Source organism: Rhyacophila brunnea, unplaced genomic scaffold, assembly GCF_057557595.1.
Source record: "Rhyacophila brunnea isolate RB1 unplaced genomic scaffold, BYU_Rbru_1.0 scaffold_6, whole genome shotgun sequence".
Classification (NCBI taxonomy): Eukaryota; Metazoa; Arthropoda; class Insecta; order Trichoptera; family Rhyacophilidae; genus Rhyacophila; species Rhyacophila brunnea.
Window position 1 is genome coordinate 12,943,361 of NW_028233276.1, and position 14,738 is coordinate 12,958,098.

General features: G+C 32.6%; 1 protein-coding gene across 1 annotated transcript in view; it reads right to left on the reverse strand.

Moving 5' to 3' along the window:
• The window catches only part of LOC147065215 (potassium voltage-gated channel subfamily KQT member 1-like), a 306,976-nt gene that overhangs the window by 15,726 nt on the left and 276,512 nt on the right, over nucleotides 1–14,738 (reverse strand). The window contains exons 4-6 of the mRNA XM_085956690.1: nucleotides 10,243–10,369; nucleotides 3,735–3,910; nucleotides 2,906–3,157 (exon numbers count right to left, since the gene is read on the reverse strand). Coding sequence (XP_085812816.1) covers nucleotides 2,906–3,157; nucleotides 3,735–3,910; nucleotides 10,243–10,369 — 555 coding nt within the window. The remainder of the gene's footprint in view (nucleotides 1–2,905; nucleotides 3,158–3,734; nucleotides 3,911–10,242; nucleotides 10,370–14,738) is intronic.

Consider the following 14,738-nt stretch of genomic DNA (forward strand, 5'->3'; position numbering starts at 1 on the left):
GGCAGAACTCATTTTGAAAACTGACAGCATTGGGGGCCAACAATGTCCCATGCGACCCGATGTTGATATTGCTGACTTTGTTGCTGCACTCCTCATTTGTTATTCATAATTATTATCGCAAACACGAAACATTTGTATGGGATATTAAGAGAATAGAAAACTTAATACGAATATAAACGAAAGCATTAGTTTTGACGGTGGCCCGGAATAGTTTATTGAATAATAGATCGCGTTTAGAATTTTGTGGGACAACACACAACCATAAAAAATGCTCGTGTAGTAGGTACACATCTATCTCTCACCTAGATATTCGGAATCCAGTGGCACAGAAAAATAAATATACCATGAACAATGTATTAAAAAATAAAAATTGAATATACAATACAGTAGAACCAGAGGTTGTTTTATGGGATTGTATATGACGTAATGCCCATATAAGGGAATCTGAAGTAATGTGATAATTTTGACGAATGAAATAATGATGGAGGAGGATGAGGGTTGTAGAAAATATGACAAGCAATAGCGACAGGCGACACTTATGATCTATAGAGATTTTCGATCACGCTCAAACGAACGGAAACATCATGGTCCCGTGTCCGGATTTTTTTACGTGTTGGTACCATTCCCGGGTGATGGGCATGTAGAAATAATTCTTAAAATTTTATTTTTAAAAAAACATTGAAAGGGAAAAACTATTGAAGATACTATAGGCATGGAAAGTTACGACTTTGGTTAGTGACAGGTGAAGAGAACTGATAAATGAAGTCACCCGTTTGTCGCGCTTCTGATAATGAGTATACTGGCCTTCCAAGGTAGAAGGCAGTAACTCGGAAAAAATGTGAAATTGAGTTATGAATGCCATCCGTCGTGAGGTAATTTTGAAAGCTTTATTTTTCTGTATACCGTTCAAATCCTTAGTGAAAAAAATGACATCTGCTAAAATAATACACATTTCTTAGCAAAAATGCAGTCATTGCACCTATTTATTGCAGTTATTGTTTATTTATTATTACTTTGTGTCTATTTTAACATCCTACTAATAAAAATATCACCATACTAAAATTTGTGAAAAAAAAAACATTATGTCATTTATCTCGAAAGTGTGTGAGTCAGTTACTGCCTTCTTCCTTGAAAAAAGTACCCAAGTACCGACGTACAATTATACCATGGCTACAGACGCTTAGAGAAAATATACGAAACTTTAAATAGGTTTTATTTTTCCACCCGATTCCCACTCCCGTCTTTTATACTTCATACATACCTATGAAATAAACTTAATTTTTTACCCTTTATAACAATTTTCGAATATCTACGAGCAATCGTGGAACTTTAAATTCTGCCTTCCCGCAAAAAAACCAGACCTCCCTTTCACAAACATAATAAATGATTGTCACTTCAAGATTGAAGGCCGTTTTTAAATTCGTTATTTAGTGATAAGCTTATCTCGTAATCATGGCCCTCTGGGCCCCCTACCTATCGCTAAGTTTAATGGCATGTGTGACATACACTATAAGCGTTTTCCAAATTGTGTTATAGGTAAAAGTGGCCTTCAGTTTATTTTTAGCGATTTTTTGTAGTTTTAATACATCCAATTGAATTATGGAGTAAAGTTGTCGAGTATCAAAACAAGAAAATCAAAAATTGCATCTTACAACCTCATTTTTTAAATGTTAATACACCCATATAGCGCCGCAGCCACTTTTTTTTTACTATACTAGAGCAAATTTGTGATGCGTGTTTATCTCGTATATCTGATTTACCCGCGACGCTGGGCCCTTAGGCTAGAGCCCTGTCAGCCCTCCCTTGTGGGGGCCATGCTCGTAATATTAGTATAATATATATATATAAGCCAAATAGAATAATATTATATCAACACAATTATTTTAACTTCTATACTTTGCATAAATGAAATCAACAATGTATGGATCGTAAAAAGCGGTCAAAATTCGAAGGCAACAACGAAAAGTTAACAACCCGTCACTGCATTCGAGGGACATTAATTCCGACTGATGTTTGTCTGTTGTGTGTAAATATGGCGATTTAAAAATAGAAACGGGGTGAATTATGAATGTGAAATGGGTAGTCCCCTTTAAGTTTTAGCTGGTGAAGTGACTACCCGTTGAATTTCTAATCTATTGTCTGTATCGCTTTTGGAAATAATGTCAATGTATTTTATTTCAAATACACGATAACACTCGACTTATGACTGAATATATTTCATACACAATAGACAATCTTACATTGAGCTTTTATCAATAGATCTATAATGGCAGAGATACATAATATTAATTTAATTTGTTTCAGTTTCAGTTTTATGCAATGTAGTTGCAATACTTTTAGTTGTCATAATCGATCCGTATATTTTCAAATACTGATAATAAGTCTAAAATTTAATATATTTTTGGCAAACAATTTTCTAATTTAAATATAACTAATTGTCTGCTAACATGAATTTATTTTTCCATAGTATTGTAATTACTATGTTAAACATTACATTAATTACAAAAAAATAATTAACATATATATATAACTTGAAAACACCTAGGTACTAGAAAAAAATCACATTTGAAAAAAATACGATGCCAAACGGGATTTGAACCTGTATATCCACTGGTATCGCGCCAATATGCTTTAACTAATTAAGCTTATGTCTCCTACTTAGTTACGATAATTTAAACTAGTAGGCCCTACAATGTCTTGCAGGTGTGCTAACACTCATATGTGCAAATAGGTACCTACCGGTCGACAGTCCTCACCTATATATACTGAGTGCTGAAGGTGGGGGATTTAACTATATATACAGTATCACACCGCGGTTTTAACACCTATCGTAATATTGTCACAGTAATAATAAGGGTTTGAATAAATTAATATATATTATTAAAATAAAGCTTTTATAACTTACAGCTGGTAATGCAAAGAAAGATATTGCGAAAACGGAGAAACAGGACGCGACAATCTTGCCCATCCACGTCTGAGGAACGGTGTCTCCGTAGCCGATCGTCGTGACTGTGATGACGCCCCACCATAGAGCGTCCGCGTACGAGCCAAAGTCTGTCTTGCCGTTTGGACCTACTGCATCCTTTTCCGCCAGGTAGACGAAGTACGACGAGAAGATCAGGCCCAAGAAGCCGATGTAGAGAGTCGTAATCAGCTCCTTCAAATCGGAAAGCAATTTAATATCGTATTAAATAACATTATGTTGGTACTGTAACACTAGCGCTTATTATACTTTACGGTTAATGGCAGAAAAATCAACATGCTTTCGATTCGAAGGGGGTAAATGTGGTAGCAAATTAGTAATATGTACTTCATTTACAGTTAGATCCAACAAAAAATATTAAGTTTGATACTAATTTACACATTTGACAAAGCATTATACACAGTTTTATGGAATTGATTTTTAAATTATTAAAGGGACTCGAGATTACAACCGAAAAAAATGAAATCTGGGGAAGTTACAATTTGAATCGGATGCTTGTTCTTGTTAGCATGTTTGAAGAAAAGCTGAACCTTCTCCAGGATAACGATGCAAAAGCGCTTTTGTTAGTCACGTTCGTTGGAGCAGAGTGCGTCTTGATCGAAGGGCACGAATTTCAAACAAAAATAAAACCGGCTCTGCTTTGGTGATTCAATCTAGGTTTTAAAATATGACTGATGTTATATTAAGATTGTGACGATGTTTATTATTTTTACATATTGTATATTTATCAAATAACTAAATTTTTACCAACCTGTCTATGTATAAATACAACAGATCCAAGCAGACGCCATGTGCCTCCTTGTCTGTCAACATGAAGCATCCGCAGAATCTGCAGGAAGCGGATTCCTCTGATGGCGCTCGTCGCGAAGACCTGCCCATTCGATCCAACTGACAGGACCACCATTGATGCTACTACTACTATTAAATCTGAAAATAATTTGAAAATTTTAATTGACTTATGTTTTTTATTAAAAAAAAAACATTTGGATACATATAGTTAAATTGATATTTTCTCTACCCACCAGATTTATACATCTGTTATATGAGCATATACTAGGAAGTAACGATCGAAGACATTGTTTAATGTTTAATTAATGTAATATGGTTAAGCCTAGAATGTGAAGAGACGATTTCAGTCGCTGTAAGCGTATCCGGAAATTTGTACCTAAACAGTTCACCGCAGGACACTTATTTGTGCGCCGCAGTACGTGAAACATGAGTTCGTGTTACATTTAATCAAATGACGAGTTCTTCGTTGAACATTTCACCTTGGAGTATATTTGTATGTATGCTACAACATTTGGTGAATTTTATGAGATGTCTTTACTAGGTTAGGTTCGGGTTAATCTAATTGGAACAGTACTATTTGCAAACTATCGCTGCATTTTGTAAGATACGTACAAATGTATTCAACGGTGAAATGTTTAACGAAGAACTCGTCATTTGATAACATGTTATACGAACTCATGTTTCACGTACTGCGGCGCACGAATAAGTGTCCCACGATGAACTGTATACGTACAACTTACATGTAACCCGCCGTAAGACACCGAAATTTTTTAAAAGCTTTTCCCTCGTAGAAACCAAGTCTCAATGGCCGACCGATACAACTGAGAGTCGGACTGTCTTATCGGAGGGAAGAAATCAGGGCACGTAAGTGTCATTAACTATATTATATAGCGTAACTTTAAAAGTAAAAAGTTCGGGGTGATCTATGTTTAGCTACGAATGTTTCCGATTTGGTCTGTGTTTCCCTGATAATTATGTAAGAAGTCGATAGCATCAATTATTGTTTGTTCTTCAAAGGTACGAGTATATAACTAACATACTATTATCAACAATTGTGAGAGCATAGGTATTGCAGTACCGTATATAGTATTTATCGATACCGAAATACTGATTTTCAATATCCAAAATATCGGTATTTTCGAGACGTTTAGTTTTTCAAAAATGAATTTTATGTTATTTCTTCAATACTTTTTAGTTTATTGTCTATTAAATCGGGAGTAAAAACTTTGTGCTGACAAGACGCAATTATTAGACTAAACTGGGCAGGCCATGTCCAGCGCATGCCTGAGTCACGGATACCGAAGAAGATCCTCGAAGGAAACCCAGGAGGGAAAAGGCCAGTGGGAAAGCCACGCACACGATGGGGTGATAATGTTACAAAAGATGCCAACCAGATACTAAAAATCAGGAACTGGAAAAGACGTGCGGAGGACCGTTCCGGCTGGAGGACAGCGGTGGAGGAGGCCAGGGCTCGACTTGAGCTGTAGCGCCATCGAAGAAGAAGAAGACGCAATTATTTCTAGTGCCGAAACTACTCTGTACTTTTAAAGAAAATGATCTGTCAAAATACACCATTAAACAATTAATTAAAAGTAGTGTAGGTACAAAAAAGGCGGACTGACATTTAAAGTGAGTTGCAATATTGCACTGTTCTTTATATTTTAACAACAACCGGCATTGCTACAGATGTTCAATAAGAAATAGCAAAATACCGGTATTAATATTTTCATTCGGTATTGCAATCTCTGGGAGAGCAATATATTTGTTCAATCAAATCGCTTCAGGAACTAATTATATTCAGCTTTAAAGGGATGTTTTATAAATTCTGAGCTGTTTTGCTGTATTAATTATAGTAGAGATCGGCAACATGATACCTTCTACGGTGGTAAAATTCAATAAACATGTGCCAAATGTGGTAAAAAAGAGGCCATTGATATGAAAATAAAATGTAATATTAGCTTATATAATATTTGACCGACGTACAGAAAAAAGTAGTATTTGCATATTTTAAAATTTGTCACGTTTTTAAGCGTTTAATCGGTCAAAAAAATAAATATATGTCTTTGGCGTTATTAAAATGAATTATGTATTTTATAAGGAAAAGGCTACCGACTTCTACATTATATTTAATAACTGTTATAAATACCATATTATATTCTTGCAAAATCATTAGTATGGAAGCAGTAAATGCATCTTACGAGTACAATTTATTAATATTTTATAAACAATATGTGTTATAATATCACAAAGTTAGTTTTAATACTTGCGGATATTCAGTTTAAATAAGCAGCAGTTAATTATTATTACCGTCCATAATGAATAACACTTCTTAATTGCTTTTGAATAATCGTTCTATTATTTTATCAACTGAAAATTAGGTGTTAATTAATATTAATAATTCTGAATATCAAAGGTCAAACGCTGTAGTGGGTAGCGTGTCCATAAATTTTATAATATGAAAATTGGTTATACTCGTACCCCTACATCTGTCAAGAATTTTATTTTATAATGTGAATCAATATTACTAAAAAAAAAACAGACATTGATAAAACTTTTTAGAATTAATTTACTGGGCGCTGTAAGTAAAACCAGTGGATCATATTGTTTAAATAGATAGATATATACAAAAAGCAGTGAGATTAGAAACCCGTTTTCTATAAGGATACTGTATCGTGAATTTGCTAAATCTAATGTAAATTTATTTTTTATTCACTACAAAAGTGATGCATGAAAATAATTGTGCGTCGTAAACTGTTTTGTTGTTAATTCTGGAATATTTTGAGTTATTTATGTCAGCTGTCTCGAAATACAAACCCATCCTCGGAATACTCTACACCTACACTACTATATAGTAAACCAATGCTAAATATTTCGTTCCGCGTCAAAATTCTGATAAATTCAATTAACATTTATTTTACATTATACCTATTTATCATTTTGTGTTAAGGCTATACTTCAGCTGAGGCATGGTCTAAAAAGATCGTGACTAGGCGATGCGCGGATTGTGTAAATGACGCGAGCCGAACGAAATATAATTTGTCATAAAAATTCAACATGCGTCCTTTTTATGTTATGTTTATTATTATATTCGTAATAATAATAATAGTATATTCATTGACATGTTTTCTTTTTCAAGTATATGCGAAACGTTTTTTAGTCATCTTTACACGATTTACGAATATATTCCCCCGACGCCATCACAAAACAAATTGACGTGGAAACAGGTCGACTATCGCTCTCCGAATGGTAACACGGCCGAAATTTCGTTCCACATACAGTTAAAAATTATTTGCCGTTTCACTTATGTACGCTCTTAAGTATTCTCGAATGTCCAGACAATGAACTTGATTTCTCTAATTAAAGGCCTTATGATAATGATGATAAAAAGAATTTTCCGACTCGTTTTCTTCTGGGTATGCTATCAATGCGATCTTTGTCCACTCGAAGAATGATTGCTCTTTTAAAGCATTTTTTTTACTTCTTCGTGGGTTCATTTACAATCCGTATATACTGGCAAATATTAATTTTTATGTTCCCACCAATATTACTCGTAACTCTGCGGTCTTCATGATATCCCATCGCAGGACGGATGTGATATTTCATGATGCTGTGTATCGTGCAATTAACCTATTTGATAGCACTTTAAAGGTTGATTTTTTTAAAACTTTATACTTTTTTCTATTTTATTGTTATATTTGTTGTTACTTGTAATTAAATCATTCTTATATTTTGTTATTATGCATTATGGCGTATTGGTCAATCTCTGTAATACCATTATACTATTATTTCTAAATAAATAAATACATTTATTTACATATAACGATCTTTACAAATTCTAAATTCACTAAATTTACAACATGACACGAAAAACAAAGAAATATAAGCACTATTAGAAAAACAGTGTAAAAAGTGTATAAGGAGTACCTAAATATAAAAAATATGAAGTATGTACGTGAAAGTACGCCAAACGACTGAAGTAGGTACCTAGATGATATTTTAAGAATTTCACCTACATAAAATCATACTCACGTAGGTGAACTTTATCAATATCCGAAGCGATGTGGTTAAACATAGTTTTTTTGTCCGCCGAGGGAAAAACTTTATTCATTGTCAATGTGTATTTATGATTGCGATACAATTGCACAAGTAAGCATAGTACCTGAAGATGCCAAAAGGCGAAACCCGGATTGCAAAAAATGACTTAAGTGGAATATAAAACTCAAAAATACTCTGCATATTTTAAATTCCATTCTTTTTGAATGGGGTTACAAATAATGTATGGCTTATGATCATGTACCTGTTTGGGTGAGATCCTCACTTGGTTTGAATAATCCTCTTGGGATGATAAGCCTCTTAGTCACAATTCGTTAAGCAGAATATTCAAGGAGAACAGGCGGAAGTAACATTTCAGTGGAATATTGCTACTCGTGTAGGCAATAATATTGTATTTGTAGTAGTATTGTAATAAAATTATTGTCATTTTTTTTTTCTGAGGTGGTTATTATGTCAGTATGAGACAAATCAGCTGCAGAACGCAGTCGTCACCGATCATGGAGGTATTAAATAAAAAGAGGGGTAAGGAATCGGTTTTCTCATACAACTGAATGAACCAGGCCAACAATAGCCGAAAACTTCCGAGAAATAGCGACGCGATAAAAAAATTCAGAGCATCACGGAGGATTTACTTTGGTGATTATAACGTACCCATATAATATAATGTTAACGTGGAAAGTTTGCCGTAATTTGATTACCAGCCAGCCCCACCATACTTTTTTACCATACCAGCCTGCTTCACCATACTTTCATATAACATGCCACCCCTAGTTACCGATCATCAACAAACAATAGTGTATTTTAAAACATAGAATTGTAGGGAAATGATGGCATGCCATAAGCAACAAGCATGGACATCATCATTCAAATTCATCTGTATTTGAGTTTGCCAGCGGCGAAGGGTAGAGGTAGGCTGTTAAAATCCGACGTATACAGTGTACGTGTACACTGAACTTTGTCAGAAATACGTATTTGTTTTCAGTGAACTAAGACTACAATGTGTAGATAGTGTTCGTTTATTTATAAAATATTTAAAATAATGCCATTTAGCCATACATCATTTTAGATATTTTATAGATAGAATAATATTTCTTATCGATTATGTTTTGGTGTAGGCAGGGCTTAATGAATTAAAAAAAAATAACCAGCTACATCTGTGACAATGCATTCTTAATTCAACAAAAACAAATAACTATGACTGAAAAGGTGTGCACTATTTTTGTCGGTTCGTCCGTAGCATACCTAAATTATTATGATTTGGTTTAGGCAGGGTTTTATTGAATTTTAAAAACTAACTAGCGCAATCTGTAAATTGTATTTTTATTTCAATGAAAACGTGTAAATATGACTGACATAGTATAGTGTGAACTATTTATGTCGGATCTTAACATCCTATCTTCACCCTTACCCACTGGAGTTTGGACAATAACCAGAGAGAATCTTGATTTTATGGCAATTTTCGACGATATTATGACTCTTATTGCGGTCAAAAGAACGGATTTTATTTATTCAAAATAATTATTTTAGCGTAGTACAAAACATATGTTATAAATTATGATTTTGGATTATTGAGAGTTAAAATCAAACGACCCACCCCGGTAAAGACTAGATCCGACTGTCAATCATTCACCGGTCTTGACGCGCACGTATGGCAGCACAGCTCGTATCTGAGCCTGACTTCTCAGATTTTGGGACCAGGTAAGATTTACATTTCCGATTTTTTATAATTGCTCATTAAAATATTCTAAATAGTGATTGTAAATTGTGAAAAAATAGCTTAGAGTAAAAGATAAATCTCAGAGCACACATGGTGATGTTTGTCACAAAAAAAATGAAATTACGAGTTTCTATAGTCTTTTTGGTCGCATATTATCCTTGTGACATCAGAGATTTTTATGACTGTTTGTGTAAATATTGTAAATTAAATAATTATATTTTGTCGTATTCAATTTAATATGTTAATGTTGCATTCTTGGTTACCATGAGTACATATTTATATACACTTCAGAAACATATATACCACAAAAAAATCTGAAGTGTTCCAAATTATGTATGTTCTTAAAGTTTGTGTATTTTTCATTTATTGGAAAATAGTATAATTTTATTAACCAAATATTAACAAGTGAAAGCACGTTAAAACCGGAATATCTAAATTTTGAGATGTCCTGATGCCGGATATGTATCAAGGCTAGTACCAATAATTGATATTAATAATCTTGGTTAAAAATTACAAAACATGGTAGCCAATATTACCAGATTTTGAAATTATTATACCTCAGTTGCACATTGTTAGGACACATCACCGGATCACGATAATTGTGGGTCCAAACCCAGTTCGGTTAAAATATTTGTTATTTTTTCCTTCTAGTTAGTACGTATATTTCTGAAGCATTCCAAAAGACTTTTTATTTACTCACCTATAATACAAATCGGTTTCCTGATGAAACGAAACCTTCCGCAGCATCCCATGTATTTGGATCTGCATCCCGCAGACCACAGCCGCACCAGGTACTCCACGCCAAAGAACACAACGAGGCATATTTCCTGAAAGAACAATAGATATTTATAGGTATCCAGTAATGAAAATTAACTAATTTTCTAACAGTTATTTTGTTTTCTATCTCGGTTAATACAAAGATGATATAGCGAAAAAAATAATTTAGGGAAATGAACACTAGGTATAATCTAAATTCGGATTCCTAGTATATCTCTCATGCAAAATAGATCAGTGACTTTCAAACCTTTCCGTCTTACGACACCCTTTTTGTCTAAATACTCGTATTTTTCAAGGCACTCTTACTAAATACCAATTAGTGGGGTAGGTGGGTTTGCTGTTTCAGCGTAGTTTCTAAAATATTGTTATCCGTTCGCCTTACCGCCTAAACTATCGTCCGATATTATTTTTACAACATTTTTCTAAGCTCGTATTCTTATTGGCCGGTGGTTTTTTGTCCGGTACAAATCTTGCAATCGATTTTTAACTAACTCCCCGACTAGCTTTAAAACTTTTAGAATACATCAGAATACGATGCCAATGCATTTTTTAATACTTTTAGCCATCTTTAAGTAGAATTGAATTAATTTTCAGTTAGTTCTGTTTTGCATAAAAAGTTATTTCGACACCATTATTGGTTGCTAAGCGGATGGTCCTAGCAACTAAATTATTAATATATACGTGCATTACTATGGATATCAATATAAATGTCAAAATAACATTTCATTATTATTTCTATCAAATACATTTTTTTTGATTGTTTAAGCTAGTCAAGTCAAGTTTATATGATTCAACAGAAAATTTAAAAACGTTGTATATAAAAAGTTCTTTTTATCTTGTAATTATTTAGTCTCAAATTGTACCTAAAGTCATTACATACTTCTAGTAAATTATTTCACTATGATAGATACAAGTAAAGATTTTTTTTAAATTTTGATGTAAGTACATACCTATATAAAAATATTAATCATTAGCACCACAAGTGAATTTTTTTTTGACTGACTGACTGACAGAATCTACCTTAATATATATATTTGCATTCCCCAAACAATCCATTACTTCCTACGCATGCGATATGGCATTGCACCTAGGTACCTTATTAGATTTTGTATACACAATATGACGTGTTTATATAGGCGGCCCTCGTATTGCAGTCAAGTGCATAGCACTGGATTCGATTCCCGATGAGTTTACAATAGATTTATGTAATTTTTTCAAATCCTGGACGTTTGTGATTGTTACACTTATACATTATACTGATTACACTGCTGTTTTACTACACTACTGTCATTGGCACTCATGGCCTGTTGTAGTCTAAAAAAGAATATAATAATATGTATGTATCTACTTATATATATTTTTTAAAATTAAGAAAATATGAATTTCATCTTGAAATTATTTTTGATTTTTGTTATAGTGAGTGAAAGCACTGGAAGTCATAAACCGATGCAATAACTATCATTGTGGTTGTGCATCAGCGCGTTGTATGCTCAGCGAACAGTTTGAATACCACTGCGATATTAGTTTTCGAAACCGCCAAGGTTTTTAAAAGTTTACTTCTTATTATTATGTGAGTTTTTTTATATTGCACTCCATTACCATCGTTATTTCGTTATGTTTGCACGATTGTTTGTGTTATATAGTTATACTGAAATGTGACCAAGTTTTTGGTTTTATGCATTGATATTTATTTATTTGAAAAAGACACGTTGAGTACATAACACATTATTAATTCAGGACGTTCACAACATGACATTTAGAATAAAAATTACAAGTAATCAGTTAGAGAAAAAACAAGGTAGAGAAAAAAAAACAAAGCAAAAATAGTTTTTTACAAAAGAAATAAAATTAAAAAAACAACAATAATTAAAAAAAAAATACAACTTAAACAATAAAATAGAATTAAAAAAACATATAATGGATCGCCAAAAATATCTACATCTCTATAGTACTTAGATTTATATAGATATAGTATTTAGGAAATAAAAGGACCTCATAAACGGTTATGTACATACAAACTGAGTCTACTCAAGTTCAAAGTTAAAGTTTTAAATAGTGTAAGTGGTTGGTAAATGAAAATAATATTGACATATTATTTATTATGTACGATTTAATCGTTTGGTTACTAATGTTACCGATTAATTAAAGAATATAAGGTATTTCAATAAAAAATAAGAAATTTATGTTCGATTCCATTTCAGTATTTTCTCTTGTGTTATGTTAAAATATAGTAAAATAATAACTGTCCAACCGTACACTTTTTCTGAGGGAATATCAGGATCTAATAGGCATTCTTCGCCACTGGAGTATATACGTATTGATGTGTAATATATTTGATTGTATGAAACGAGAAGTCACTCTAAAAATGGTATTATAAATAATTCAGGAAAAGCCAAGGTCAACACAATGATATTATGATTGCAATGTCAGGCTTCATCTCGCAGATAGGGGATGAAACATTCAAGGAAGAGCATTCGAGAAGCGGAGGCGCTTTGGGAAAAGTTTGCTAGCAAAATAGAGAAAGTCACTTGCTATTGTATTTGTACTGTTGAGGAAAATAATATTCTCACAAGGCCTTCTTGTATACAGTCAAGTGGAAATATTGAGATTTATAATACGACAACAGTTTCATTATTTAAATAAGAAACATTCAAATGACAGCTATTCTGGAGCAACGTATCCTAAATGTGTTCCACGAAAAATAAAATAAAAATAGGTATATTAAAAGTTTATAATATTCTAAATATTATAATATTTCGACCGGGTTGCCATAACTGCATAATGAGAATACTAAACTGAGTTTATACTAATTGTAATTCAGTTACAATAAATATGCTAAATAGGATGGACAATAATTCTGTCAGATTGTAATAATAATGGATTGTCAAGCTAATTTATAACTGAATCAATATTCAAAATAGTTATGTGCATAGGTTGATTATGTTGTAGTGGATCATAAATGGAGACGTCGTGGAGGTAATATAAACAGACTTTAAAAATATGGGCTCAACCCATTGCATTCTTGGTCTGGATTTAACATAATTTGAAAACATGTAATGAACTTTTTGCAAGGAATTTGATTAATTATTCTACACACATACAGATATATGAACTGGTTGCTGCACTCTACCGTGTGATACCGATAATTTAAGTAGGTATATAAGGAAGGGCGTATGATTACTGCTTTAATTTCTTCAGTAATTAGGATTGAAACTTTTATAATTATTTGACACGATTTTCAGAATACTTACATCTATTTCTGAAAAGAATAACAATACGTTTTATTTATGAGAATTTGGTTTAATATTTTTTTGGATTTTTTGTTTTATATAAAATAACTGTCTGTAAGGGTAATTATAGAATGCACTATTAATACATTTCAGGTCAGAAAAATGTCTGTTTCCGTTTGTTGGATTATAACTCAAAAACTGCGAGACCAATATTGATGAAATTAGCACAACTTGTAGACTGGAATGCTGGTAAAAATTTCGTGCTCCAAATTTAAAAATACAAATTTCTTCAAAAAAACTTTTTTGTTCATGGTGCTAGCAATCTGAGACTTTTACATACTCATAGTTGGTTTCCTGATGAAGGTGGAAAACCTCGACAACGTCAATTTACTTTTCGAAGTAATTAAGTTTGAACAATTAATTCTTGGTCGGATATATTTTTTATTGTTGGTGTAGGTAATATTACTAATTGTTAACTGGGTGTTAAGATTTCGCCCATGAAGGCCAAGCTGCTTCAGAGTCGGCCTATGGTGTCATGGGTTCCGGCTTCGAATCACGCGTCAGACAAATTAAAATGTTGTTTTGAAATGTGTATCTGAACCCAGAGTATGGACCTAATAGGTTGAGCAAGTGGTTAACAGCTATTTCTTGTAAAAAATATCAATCTCATAATAATCCTCCTGCAAAAAAAAACGTGGGCGTCATCGATTTATTTTTTAAGATATTTGATTTTGAACATTTCATTATGAGATATCTGAAAATTAAATTAAAGAAATAAAATATGAGAAAAATAAACAAAAGCGCTCGCCTGTCAAATATAACATACCAACTATAAATCAGACTCGAACAAAAGCAGGGTACTTCAGCTCGTTAAAAATAAAAATAAACCTCCCCACCAAGTTTAAATTGATACACAGGAAAATAATGAAAAGGATTAAAAATCTATTAAATTAATAATTACTATGTAGTCCACCATTCTGTTTACATACGTTCATGTTTACACATTTTGATATTGAGTAAACAGAATATTAATGAGTAGATTACCTGTGCATGCGTTGGATTATGATACGATGAGTATTAATACTACTCAAATATTGTGCATTATTAACTGTAGATTAACAGGTGATCGTCATCGGAATAAAATAATTGAGAGGCCATGGATTAAACTGTCTGTTTTTAAAAATAAGTT